This window comes from Triticum dicoccoides, chromosome 7A (genome assembly GCF_002162155.2).
Source record: "Triticum dicoccoides isolate Atlit2015 ecotype Zavitan chromosome 7A, WEW_v2.0, whole genome shotgun sequence".
Lineage (NCBI taxonomy): Eukaryota > Viridiplantae > Streptophyta > Magnoliopsida > Poales > Poaceae > Triticum > Triticum dicoccoides.
This window is the reverse complement of record NC_041392.1, coordinates 18,035,584-18,049,703: the sequence shown is the minus strand read 5'-3', so window position 1 is coordinate 18,049,703 and position 14,120 is coordinate 18,035,584. Positions and strand designations below refer to the sequence as shown.

Sequence of the window (14,120 nt, the reverse complement as noted above, 5' to 3'; positions counted from 1 at the left end):
AGTATATTAACAGATAACAGCTTTGCCTCATTATGTACACGGTACGACTATGGTAAAACATCACTTTGGTCATCTCAAGCCTGAAGGGCCTACTGAAGGATGTAGTTGGTAGAACCTTCTCATTATTTGCAAATATTTCATTCCAGGCTTGGCAACTTTGATGGTTTCAACCTTGAACAATCTGTACAAGCTTCCTGCTCTCTCTTGCTCACTTTCTGTGTACTCAACTGTGCAGCTCCAATGGCTGGCAAGTACATCGTCGCCGGCCTCGTCGGCTCCTGTGTCATCTCGTACGCCTGCGACTACATCGTTTCTCAGAAGAAGATCTTCGGTGGTATGTAGTGTGTCCTGTCTCTGTTGTGAATTCACAGCATAGTCAGCATTACACTCTTGGTGCTAAAAAAAAGTGTTCAAAAACCATTTCCATTTGTGTTAATTATTCTTACCATGCTGTTACTCCTTGATCAGGCACCATCCCAGGGACTGTCTCCGACAAGGAGTGGTTGAAGGCGACGGAGCAGAGGTTCCAGGCCTGGCCCCGCGTCGCTGGGCCGCCGGTCATCATGAACCCCATCAGTCGCCAGAACTTCATCGTTAAGGACCTCAACCCCTGAGGCCCAAGACCTCGAGGTAGAGCAGCCATCTAGACTAAACTCACTGCCCGCTAAACCTCGTCTCCGCACCATTTTTCATGGCACTGATTCTAGATCTTCCATGCGTTGGTTTCAGGTTTGCTGTCGGTTGGAACCTTTACCCTGATGGCGATGCCTGTTGCTAAATCTACATATATGTGCTGGCTGTACTCTCGAGGCTATTTTGTCTGTCTCAATAATTAAAACAACACTATTGTGTAGGGCACCGTGGTTATATTTCTTCTGAAGAACAGAAGAGAACCTGAAGCATATTTGCTTTGGACTTTCTGTCATCTTTCGTTTGCACAAACATATGTTTATTTTCAATTTGTGCTTGTCAGTGCATCGGAGTATGTGGCTTGCAAATTCAGACCCTTTTCCTAACTCCAGGCTAGGATCCAGATGGCCTCTGATCATAGTCTTGTTTCTTAGCACTGAAATAATATCCAACATTTGGCAATCATTCTAGCTGCATTCTTTTGTACGCATATTTGATAGCAGCGCAGTGCTGAATGCTGATGCACTGCCGAGTGACACATGGTCCATAGTGATCCTTCTTTCCCTCTTTCAACGGCTGAGCCTTCTTGTCTTAAAAAAAAGAACTGCCAGTTTTATTTTATGTTTTGCAATCCAGGCTCTATTATGCTTTTATGAATGAAAATCTTATAATTTTCCACCAAATCATTAACAAAAGAATCACCAATGCAAGCTATGATTAGCATCACTGAAGACAGACAAGAGAGGCCTCTCAAGAACAAACGAAGAGGAATCACTGAAAGCTGGTCATGTAGTGTTAATTACTTGCGGGATATCCATCACATAAAAACTTGGATACTACGGGTGTGTTTGGTTTACTGGATAGCTCTCTCTCTCTCTCTCTCTCTCTCTCTCTCTCTCTCTCTCTCTCTGGTGGCAGGGGCTGCGATATGGGGTTGTGCGGGGCAGGACGGGGACGTGCCATATTCGAGGGACGGGGAAGGGGGAGGCGCTTGAGGGCACGCACGACGGCGGAAGCTGCGCGATCGTGGTCGTAGGCGTACAAGGCGGCGAGGGGTAGGCGCCTGAGGGCGTGCACGACCGGCGGAAGCTGCTGTGCATAAATCAATTATATTTGAATCATGTGCTAGTTTTCTGAACTCTGAACATTGTGCCCCTGATTTCGTTTCAGTCTTTGTGCACACAATGGTTCTTCCGGGGCTCGTTTCAAAACACATCGGAGAAGTATACTTTGAGCTGTATTATTGAAGAATTCTTCTATTGTACATGGAAGAACTATGTACTATATGGACTGGCTCTTCTATGTAATATTGAAGTGTGTATTACTAATTGTTTGTTGTTAATCTGTTTTCTAGAAATATGGTTTCACAGTTTACTTCAATTCATGAAACATTTCGTCCGCCATACATCACTCAAACCAAACACTCACAATAGCTATCCCCAATAACCTTTCATCCTTGAAACCAAACAAAATAGTGGCTAACCTCACCAAAACAACCAAACAGAAAAATAGGCTATCCCTAGCCGGTCGGTTGGGGATACCCACAACCACCCTAGCCTATCCTGCAAACCAAACGCACCCGTAGGATTTCAATCCTACTGTAGATTTTTATTACGGCATATGGATTTTGCATTTTCCATATGTCAAGGATTACATTTTCATTACATATAGAGTAACATCTATCTATGAAAATATAATGCTCCCTAGATTTGGAGGTTCATGGTGTGTCGAGGGCTCTCTTTTAACTCTTTTCACATTTAATTCATGGATATTTATTTAAATTTGTGAACATTTTAGAAACTTCCTAGATTTGGAGCCTCATGGTGTGTTAGGCTCTAGGGTCGATGGGGTGCCGCCTGCAAGGCTGTGTATCATTGGTAAAGGCTTCATGTTTGCCTTTTCTTTAAAAATCCAAGATTTTTAAAAATCTATGAACATATTTTCATTTAATAAAAAAATTCAAATAAAAGATAGCCGTCTTTTAGGCAAGCAGGATTTTTTTTGGTTGCTAAATGAGCGAGTTCAGCAGGGATCCGAGCGTGGCAAGCGGGAGCTTCGTCGGCCGGCCCATGTGAATGTTATGATAGCAATTCCATGGTTTCAATGTAGAATAGAACTCGCAGCAAAGCTGGAATGTGTAAGGACACCACAACCACACGCCAAACAACCTCACTCTCCTATTAGAATAAGTATCATCTCTAGCAGCGCCCCATCACGATATACAAATAAAAGAACACCACCAAAACATGCTTAAAACCCAAGTCAACGTAGAAAAAACAAAAACAAAACAACCGATCACAATAACCTGCTAGAGATAAAAGACAATCCCACGAGTAAAGAATGGAGCAGCGAAGCATGTGTTAACCTCCAGTTTTCTCTAAATGATAGAGAATTGGACCATATTTTGTAAGGTGGAGCCAATCAAATAATAGCGCCAACATCGTATTTCAGGTCGCGTTGATTGAAAAAGAGGTGCAGTACATCACCTTGTGGTTTTCCCTGAGACTTCCAAAAAATTAACTTTGTGAAACCATGCGCCACAACGTAAAACTTTCCTGACGTCTCATATTTCTAAGAATTACTATTTTCAAGAATTTTATGCGAGACTAGAAGTTCCTTGAATGTTCTCCATTGGTGAATGAACGATGGAGTTTATGATGCCTATTTATATACAAACAGTAGCACAACCGGAGGGGTTGGCTTGCCATTCATTTTCATAGATTCCATGCATTCATGGAAGAACTTGCTAGTATTTATTGTGCATCATGTGCGTAAGTTATTGGGTATATCTTCGTGATCCTCCTCCGTGTTTTATGATTTATTTTCATTTGTTGCCAGTAGGAACGGTGCATATAGTACATGTGTATAGTTGACAGTTGTTGTATCTTGTACTATATTATTCATCATATTGAGCCCATGCCATACATTAATTGTTTGTAAAGATGATTTCATATAGTTTTTTTCACTTTGTGTGGACTGTAAATGTGTTCATCGACTACATGCAACTTCAATTAGTTCCAGTAGTGCGTTCATGTTACTACTCCCTCCATTCCAGAATATAAGGTGCATCAATTTTCATGCAAGTCAAACTTATTTATATTTGACCAAGATTATATAATAAAATATCAACATATCCAATATTAAATAAATTAATATTGGTACTGTAGATATTGATATTTGTTTTCCAAAAGCTTGGTCAAACATGCACATCATTGGCTTTTGAAAAAACTAATCTTTGAAATGTCAATTTTATCGATTCATCTCATTTGGAATGGAGGCTAAGTTTTGAAATGTTGATTTCAACTTTAGCTAATGAGCTATCAGAATGTACAATTCATCAAAAGGAGCTTTTATCGTTTCTTCACATTATACAATACATCTTCCTGTCATTTTCACAAGTATTCACATGTTCAAGAATGCATGTTGGTTCAGGCCTTCACACGTACTTCTACAACTTTGATGTTATTCAAACACGATTGTGTTGACTTAGCAATTGTCCTAGATACACATGCTACTAACCAAACTAGCTAGCAAGAATGTTGTTTGCCATGATGACATATTCACAGACTTCGATTTGTTCTACTCTATAGTATGTATTAAATCGATAAAATGATTGTTTCCTTTGCAGATCGCAGGGATGCGACGTAGTAGTTGCACATAAAAGCATTAATTCGTAGCTAAATGGCATAGTCGACGATATTAATTAACCCATACAGATTTGTCTATGTACATGCTGAAATGGTGATGCTAGACACAAGTAAATAGTACATACATACTTTCATCAGAAATATGATGAGCAATTAACATACAATTTCTTGAAGTGGTTTAGAAAAGCAAACACGGTCAATATTCTCACCCTTATTTCTTGAGCACTCTTCAAAAGTATGCTAGTATTTGCCTCAGTAATGTTACAATGATAAACAGTAGTTGGTTTTCAGACATACACCTAAACCTTTCTTAGTTTATGGGAAGGCGGTTATTTTTCATTCTCAGGACTCAGAAATAACAAGAGATAACTTCAAGAGTATAAACAATGTCCTGGTAAACACTACAAATGATGATGAAACTATGTACCTACCAAGGATATTCGTAATCTCCCTAGCAAGATCCACTAACGCAGTTAAGCCTATCGCACACACTTAAAACCCCGTTTCGCTAATGTGGTCATGAACCGTCGCCTTGCGAAGGTGTGCGATAGGGAGGGGGGGGGGTCCATCACACACGATACATGACAATCGTGTTCAGTAGGGTCCAAGGATGGAGACGTTTTGGCAAAAAGCAATCGTATGCGTTATCCCAGCACAGGTGACCCCTCATGTATTCGTTTGCAATACATCCAACATCCCAAACGTCTCCCCCGTGGACATCGTGTGGAATGACATGCCTATCACACAAGTTGCACTGTGGCGCAATGTTTGCTATGTGACGATTCATAAGGATTGAGAATGTGCAATGACATAACTATCACACACTTTACTCCACCACACCATTTGCGATGCATCATCCATCACACATGTTTAGGATATGCAAAATGTGTGCGGTGCTACTCTTGTTGCACATGTTTTCTCCTATCTGAGCGTGTGAGATAAGGGTACCTATCACACATGCTCTTCAACAACACACCCTTTTCGATGCATCCACCATCACACACGTGACGTAAATGAAATGTGTGTGTGGTAGGGGTTAATCGCCCATGTTTGCCGTGGACGAAACGTGGGAGCGGTAGGGGTTAATTGCACATGTTCCGTGGTAGAAACTGGTGTGTTGTTGTTGTTCACCACACACGTTAGTCCTCAATGAAACATGTGCACGTAAGTGTTCATCGCACGCCCGTCGCATTAGAAATGTGTGTGTTGTTGGCATTCATCGCACACATATTTGGCCGACGAACCGTATGTGCTGTAGGTGTTCATCACACGCATTTGGAAACTTTTTAATTTGCAAATCTTCCATTCCGAACCTTTGGCAACTTTGAAAGAGGGAAAGAAGGATCACTATGGACCATGTGTCACTCGGCAGAAAGGATGAGGGGTGCATCGGCATTCAGCACTGCACTGCTATCAAATATGCGTACAAAAGAATGCAGCAAGAATGATTGCCAAATGTTGGATATTGTTTCAGTGCTAAGAAACAAGACTATGATCCTACGCGAGCCTGAGCACCCAACGTGTATTTCAACTCAATGGTATACTGAAAGCTGGTCATGTAGTGTTAATACTTGTGGGATATATCCATCACATAAAGACGTGGATACTACATGACTCTAAGCAACCAATGGATTTCAATCCTACTCTAGATTTTCATTACGGCGTATGGATTTTGCATTTTCCATTTGTCAAGGATTACATTTTCATTACATATAGTGTAAGATCTACTCCCTTCGTCCCATAATATAAGAACATTTTTAACACTAGTGTAGTGTTAAAAACATTTTTATATTTTGGGACAGAGGGAGTATCTACTAAAATACAATGCTCCCTAGATTTGGAGGTTCATGGTGCGTCGACGGATGTGGGGTCGTTGGAGGCCCTTCGTTGGGGTTTTCTTCTCTTTTCTCTGATATCTTTTTCACATTTAATTCATGGATATTTATTTAAATTTGTGAACATTTTTTAGAAACTTCCTAGTTTTGGAGCCTCGGGCTCTAGGGTCGATGGGGTGCCGCCTGCAAGGCTGTGTATCCTTGGTTAAGGCTTTATGTTTTCTTTTTCTTTAAAAATCCAAGATTTTAAAAAATATATGAACATATTTTGATTTAATAAATTTTTCAAATAAAAGTTAGACATCTTTTTATTAGATATAGAAGTGAAGTGGGGCGGATTTTCTCTCTCTAAATGAGCGAGTTGAGCGTAGCGAGCGGGAGCTTCATGGGCCGGCCCACTACCACACCAAAGCTAGAATAGAGCTCACACCAAAGCTAGAATGTGTAAGGACACCACAACCACACGCCAGACAACCCCACTCTCCTATTATAATAAGTATCATCTCTAGCAGCGCCCCATCACGATATACGATAAAGAAACATCACCAGAACATACTTAACACCCAAGTCAACATAGAAAAAAAACTGATCATAGTAACCTGCTAAAGATGAAAGACAATTGCACGAGTAAAGAATGGCACAACGAAGCGCGTGTTAACCTCCAATTTTCTCTAAATCATAGAGAATTGGAGCATATTTTGTAAAGTGGAGCCAATCAAATAATAGCGCCAACACCGTATTTCAGGTCACATTGATTGAAAAAGAGCTCCAGTACATCGTCTTGAGGTTCTCCTCGAGACTTCAAAAAAATTAGCTCTATCAAGCCATGTGCCACAACGTAAAACTTTCCCGACGTCTCATATTTCTAAGAATTACTATTTTCAGAATTTTATGTGGGACTAGAAGTTTGTTGAATGTTCTCCATGGGTGAATGAACGATGGAGTTTATGATACCTATTTATAGACAAATAGTACAACAATCGGAGGGGTTGGCTTGCCATTCATTTCCATAGATTTCATGCACGCATGGAAGAACTTGCTACTATTTATCATACATCATGTGTGTAAGTTATTGGGTATATCTTCGTGATCCACCTCCGTGTTCTATTATTTGTTTCCATTTGTTGCCAGTAGGAACGGTGCATATAGTACATGTGTATGGTTGACAGTTGTTGTATCTTGTACTATATTATTTATCATATTGAGCCCATGCCATACATTAATTGTTTGTCAATATGATATCATATAGTATTTTGTTTGCACTTTGTGTGGATTGTATAATGTGTTCATCGACTATATGCAACTTCAATTAGTTCCAGCAGTGCATTCATGTTACTACTCCCTTCATTCTATAAGGTGCAACAATTTTCATGCAAGTCAAACTTATTTATATTTGATCAATATTATATAATAAAATACTAACATGCACAATATAAATTAAATTAAATATGAAAATACGTTTCATGTTGGATCTAATGATACAAATTTGGTATTGTAGATATTGATATTTGTTTTCTAAAAACTTGGTCAAGCATGCACATCATTGGCTTTTGAAACTAATCTTTGAAATGTTGATTTCATCGATTCATCTCTTTTGGAATGGAGGCTAAGCTTTAAAATGTTGATTTCAACTTTAGCTAATGAGCCATCAGAATGTACAATTCATCAACATAAGCTTTTATCGATTCTTCACATTGTACAATACATCTTCCTATCATTTTCACAAGTACTCCACATGTTCTAGAATGCATCTTGGTTCAAGCCTTCACATGTACTTCTGCAGCTTTGATGTTATTCGAACACAATTGTGTTGACTCAGCAGTTGTCCTAGATACACATGTTACTGACCAAACTAGCTAGCAAGAATGTTGTTTGCCATGATGCCTTGTACACAAACTTTGATTTGTTCGACTCATAAAACCAACCTCGAAGAGAAGAAAACCAAGCTCGGAGAGAGGAGGTTGAGCTCGCGGCCCCTTTGGAGGATACCAAAATGTTAATCGTGAAGATGGACGAGTTGGATCGCGATGCGGCAATGACCAGGCACACCGTCTGTGTTAGGATGATGAAGCACTTGGCGGCTGAGCAAGAGGCAACTGATGCGGAGGAGCCAGCGATATAGTGAGCGAGGAGGCATGGACAACCGGTCTGGGAGGGCAAAAATACCTTTTTTGCATAGATTGCTGGACTACTGAAACTTTTTTGGTCGAGTGCATGTAAAAACTATGAACATCCACCTCTTTTTGTTATGATCGGGCGTATGGCCACTGCACTTTAATTTGCTCATATTGCTATAATCTGAAAGGATTTCACAGATGAAGTATCTGACATGGAGTCCAAATTACGAGTTAATTGCACAAAATCGCTACACTGAGGGCTAGGTGTGCAAAAAATTACCAGACTACATGTCTATGGCTAATGACCTAGCAAATAACACTGATCGGTAGCTTAGGTGTTTTAAGCGCGTTTATGACAGGTGGGACCAGGTCATCAGAGCTATCTTGGCAAAATTATTTGCCACATGGACGTGTTGACTAGTCTACTATATCTTCTTCTATCTCTATTTCTCCCCTCTCTTTGTCTAAAAAAAAGCTTGGGGCGGCGGCTGGAGCTCACTGGTAGCAAGCTAAGCTCCTGCAATGGCGGTGAGCGGTGTTAAGGGCAGGAGAGAGAGAGAGAGAGAGAGAGAGAGAGAGAGAGAGAGAGAGAGAGAGAGAGAGAGAGAGAGAGAGAGAGACGCCTACGGGGCAACTTTTTAGGCCACATCTCCCTACCCAACAAGCCCTTATGTCAGAAAAGTCAACAAAATGATCTAAGCCGCCCATTCAGTGTTATTTGCTAGGTTATTAGCCATAGACATGTTTTTTGCTACGAAATCATGGAGTGATGGTTTTCTGCAAACCTAGCTTCCAATGTGATAGTTTTGTGTAATTAACTCTCCAAATTACGCACAGCCTGGTGGCGCAGCGCGTTGTCCATAGTGTGCTTATGAGTCGGGAAAAAAACTGTCAGCGGTGATGGGCTGACGGCTGCTACGTCGAAGGGATTAGTTGTTGTAAATGGTCGGTGTCCGATCGTCTCATATCTTGTAGATGGGCTTTAGAGTGAAGTTCGTAACCACTTGTGTAAATCCCAAGCCAAGTTCGGCTCATTGCGTCCTCCTTCAGGAGGTAGAGATATCGAGGTTGTCGTATCTAGTCAATGTGATGCCCGAAGAATGCATAGCACGACAACAGAATGCAGGATGGTACTCCTTTTCACCCTTTCATCTTGTGTATGTTGTACTAGAAACGTTGTCCTGATAGTTTTAAACATCAGTCATTCAGTTGGCTGGAAGACATGAAAGCTGGATGGCCTTATAATTTGGAAGCTTAGTTCTTCTATTCCCTCCTGATCCAGCATAAGCTTTTGTTTGTTTTATCGCAAAAGAGAACAAGCTCTACAGAGACAAGCTTGCTACAAAATATATACGTAGTAGTATTCCTGAAGAGCATGAATAGAATACACACCATGGCTTCTCTCTTTTGTAGCCCAACGTGGATTAATTTTAATTATTAGCTAGACAGAATGGTTACATTACATCATCAACCATATCGTCACAAGGTGGTACAAGCAAATCGGGAGGTGACTTGTATATGTGGTACTGCCATATTACAGCATACGGTGTCTTCAAAATCTCGACTATATTATTATAGCCTCATCGCAGCCGATTGTAATGACCGGGGATAGAGAGTACTAATATGTGGATAGATATACGGTCACCAGATGATGGATATCGATCAGTCCACTGGATACAGCGTAGCATACCTTATAGTAATCGGCGGCGTTGGTTCGACGACTTCGGACGGCAAGGGTTCCGATGGTGGATAAGGTTCATGTTCAGGTTCCATGGGCGGCGAACAAGGTTTCTCCGGCGGTGGATAAGGTTCCACTTCGGGTTCAATGGGCGGCGGACAAAGTTTCGGTGGCGGCATTGGCAGATAAGGTTCCTCTTTGGGTTCCTCTTGGGGATCCATGGGCGACGACCAAGATTTGGGCGGCGGCGGCGGTGACGCACACTTTGTCTGACACTTTGGTCTGAGGCACGGCGGAGGATACATGGGGGGCCGAGGTAGCCGTGGCCTATGGTCTGGCCCGCACTGACCGATCTGAAACTGGCCAGCATGTTCTGCCAAAATCCAGAGGATGGTCGTGAGCTCACCGCCACGGCCAAGCTGCTTGGCATGGGATTCCCGGCTGCATCGGGTGCCCGCATACAGCAGCTTGTCCACCCACACGTTGGAACAGTTCCGGCATCTCCGACTTATTGGCGGCGAGCAGCACCCTCGCAATATTAAGTCCGTCGTCGACAAGGCGTGTTTTACTATCATCCTCCGAAACCCACCCGGTGTCCTCATTCCTCTTGTCATGCATGATCATAGCAAGCTTCTCCTCTCTGCCGGTGGTTTTCCATTTGTCCCGCAGAGCCTCAAATGTTACTTCGTAGAGGCTGAGGAGAACAAGGCCCGGTGCCGGTAGCATGTGCCGGCGTGCGGCAACGAGGAACATGAGGTACTCTGACAGCGCCTTGGTCGCCTCAGCATGTGTGTTGCCTTGGATCAGTGATTTATCGGACCTGAGGAGGAAAACTTGGGTGGCGATGTGCCACACAAGGATGTCCTCCTGGAACTCACGGCCAAATGCCAGCCGGAATCTCCGCAGTTTCTCTTCACGCTTCTTGGCTGCCGCCTGGCCCCATAATGTGGTGATGTCATTCATGGAGTATGCAGCAGCAGCAGCATCCTCGCCCTTGTCGGGCTCGTATGTTGACTTGAGGATCTTCTGTACTCGTTTGAACACAGACCTCTTGACATCTTCCGAGAGCTTAAGGCGTTCAGCATGAAGGTAGCTGCCAGCATGAAGGTAGCTGCCAGCAAGGTGTAGGTGATGATCACATCTGCTCTCCTCTGCTGCCCGTCTTTGCTGTAGAACAAAAACAGAACGAATGCCACTGCGGTGGCGAGCGGCGAAATAAACCGGACCAAGTAGCCGCCCCAGCTGTGCACCATGGCTGCCTTGGTGTAGAGGATGTCATACATGTGAGAGAGCTCCATCTCCACCACCTTGCACATACTCTCCCACCCAAAAGAGAACATGTCTCTGCTTACATCAAGGTCAGGTGAATCCATGTTGACAGAAGAATCAGTCATTGCACGCTGGCAGAGTGGGAACATGTCGTGGGCAAACATCAGGGCTTGCTCATTATCCAGCACAGTTCCCTCTTCCACATGAGTGGATCTGCTTAGTTGCTTCTTCTTGCATGAGTTCCGGATCTTGCCCAAGTTGCCTTTCCATAGCGCCAATACCCTCTCCACATACTTGGCGACACCGGCAGCGAGAATGATGATAGATGCCTGAAACAAAGCCGTGTCGCCGCCGCCGAGGTATATGTGCTTGTACACCACATAGATGGCACCCCCGACCTGCACCAGGACATTGAGTGCTTGCCTCCCTGACAACACATTGTCCTCGAGGGAGTAGCCGCTGATGTTGTCCGGGCCGCCCAGATGCTGCAGGAGGAAGGGCGCCCAGAACGCCACCAGCTGCGGATGCTGCTGCGACCTGCTGCCGAAGGACAGGTTGCCGAGGGCGAATGCCGCGGCCCAGTTGACCAGCTGGTACGCCAGCCACAGAACAAGCACTCTCCCGCCTGAAGCTTTATGCCGACTGATCCCGGCAAGGAGGATGAGTACAAGGTGCGCAGCGAAGCTTGAAAGAACTGCTATCCGGATCATCCATAAATCCATGAACTGCGTCATCTGGTTCAGCCATCCTCCCATTTCTCCTGCGCTGAAATCAAAACCAGAGTCATGGATGTGAGCGTAGGGGAGTCTTTCTTTATCTTTGTAAGTGTAAAGTAGGAGTATAATTCAAGCCACTAGAAAATTGGGTCATACTAAAACGGTCTTTTAGTTAAATTGGGTCATACTAAAATACATCTAGATACATTCATTTTTTGGACAAGTAATTCCAAACGGAGGAAATAATATGCAACATTATTACCAAACGTGTACAATTTTGTGTTTTCTTTTGGACTCCAATAATCTTTATTGTGTTGTGTTGCTTATAACCTTTGGCTCCACTCGTGCAGAATGCTAACATGTTGGACTGCAAAGCACATGTTGGACCGCGTTTTGCTAACTCAATTCTTTTTTCTGGCAGCTTGTCCACCCACACGTTGGAACAGTTCCGGCATCTCCGACTTATTGGCGGCGAGCAGCACCCTGCAATATTAAGTCCGTCGTCGACAAGGCGTGTTTTACTATCATCCTCCGAAAGCCACTCGGTGTCCTCATTCCTCTTGTCATGCATGATCATAGCAAGCTTCTCCTCTCTGCCGGTGGTTTTCCATTTGTCCCGCAGAGCCTCAAATGTTACTTCGTAGAGGCTGAGGAGAACAAGGCCCGGTAGCATGTGCCGGCGTGCGGCAACGAGGAACATGAGGTACTCTGACAGCGCCTTGGTTGCCTCAGCATGTGTGTTGCCTTGGATCAGTGATTTATCGGACCTGAGGAGGAAAACCTGGGTGGCGATGTGCCACACAAGGATGTCCTCCTGGAACTCACGGCCAAATGCCAGCCGGAATCTCCGCAGTTTCTCCTCACGCTTCTTGGCTGCCGCCTGGCCCCATAATGTGGTGATGTCATTCATGGAGTATGCAGCAGCAGCAGCATCCTCGCCCTTGCCGGGCTCGTATGTTGACTTGAGGATCTTCTGTACTCGTTCGAACACAGACCTCTTGACATCTTCCGAGAGCTTAAGGCGTTCAGCATGAAGGTAGCTGCCAGCATGAAGGTAGCTGCCAGCAAGGTGTAGGTGATGATCACATCTGCTCTCCTCTGCTGCCCGTCTTTGCTGTAGAACAAAAACAGAACGAATGCCACTGCGGTGGCGAGCGGCGAAATAAACCGGACCAAGTAGCCGCCCCAGCTGTGCACCATGGCTGCCTTGGTGTAGAGGATGTCATACATGTGAGAGAGCTCCATCTCCACCACCTTGCACATACTCTCCCACCCAAAAGAGAACATGTCTCTGCTTACATCAAGGTCAGGTGAATCCATGTTGACAGAAGAATCAGTCATTGCACGCTGGCAGAGTGGGAACATGTCGTGGGCAAACATCAGGGCTTGCTCATTATCCAGCACAGTTCCCTCTTCCACATGAGTGGATCTGCTTAGTTGCTTCTTCTTGCATGAGTTCCGGATCTTGCCCAAGTTGCCTTTCCATAGCGCCAATACCCTTTCCACATACTTGGCGACACCGGCAGCGAGAATGATGATAGATGCCTGAAACAAAGCCGTGTCGCCGCCGCCGAGGTATATGTGCTTGTACACCACATAGATGGCACCCCCGACCTGCACCAGGACATTGAGTGCTTGCCTCCCTGACAACACATTGTCCTCGAGGGAGTAGCCGCTGATGTTGTCCGGGCCGCCCAGATGCTGCAGGAGGAAGGGCGCCCAGAACGCCACCAGCTGCGGATGCTGCTGCGACCTGCTGCCGAAGGACAGGTTGCCGAGGGCGAATGCCGCGGCCCATTTGACCAGCTGGTACGCCAGCCACAGAACAAGCACTCTCCCGCCTGAAGCTTTATGCCGACGGATCCCGGCAAGGAGGATGAGTACAAGGTGCGGAGCGAAGCTTGAAAGAACTGCTATCCGGATCATCCATAAATCCATGAACTGCGTCATCTGGTTCAGCCATCCTCCCATTTCTCCTGCGCTGAAATCAAAACCAGAGTCATGGATGTGAGCGTAGGGGAGTCTTTCTTTATCTTTGTAAGTGTAAAGTAGGAGTATAATTCAAGCCACTAGAAAATTGGGTCATACTAAAACGGTCTTTTAGTTAAATTGGGTCATACTAAAATACATCTAGATACATTCATTTTTTGGACAAGTAATTCCAAACGGAGGAAGTAATATGCAACATTATTACCAAACGTGTACAATTTTGTGTTTTCTTTTGGACT

The 14,120-nt window shown here is 44.1% G+C and overlaps 1 protein-coding gene across 1 annotated transcript; it reads left to right on the top strand.

Annotated features, from left to right (window-relative positions):
• The first annotated feature begins 235 nt into the window (after positions 1 to 235).
• LOC119329946 lies at positions 236 to 1,092 on the top strand. The gene is made up of 3 exons (XM_037603048.1): positions 236 to 334; positions 469 to 630; positions 730 to 1,092. Exons 1-2 carry the CDS (start codon positions 241 to 243, stop codon positions 612 to 614), a joined length of 240 nt encoding a protein of 79 aa, XP_037458945.1. The 5' UTR covers positions 236 to 240; the 3' UTR covers positions 615 to 630; positions 730 to 1,092.
• Positions 1,093 to 14,120: the final 13,028 nt, after the last annotated feature.

Excerpts from the sequence above, each read along its gene's own strand:
- LOC119329946 (XM_037603048.1), top strand. The coding sequence starts at position 241 with ATGGCTGGCAAGTACATCGTCGCCGGCCTCGTCGGCTCCTGTGTCATC. Across the intron at positions 335-468 it reads TCAGAAGAAGATCTTCGGTG|GCACCATCCCAGGGACTGTC; the intron begins GTATGTAGTGTG and ends CTCCTTGATCAG.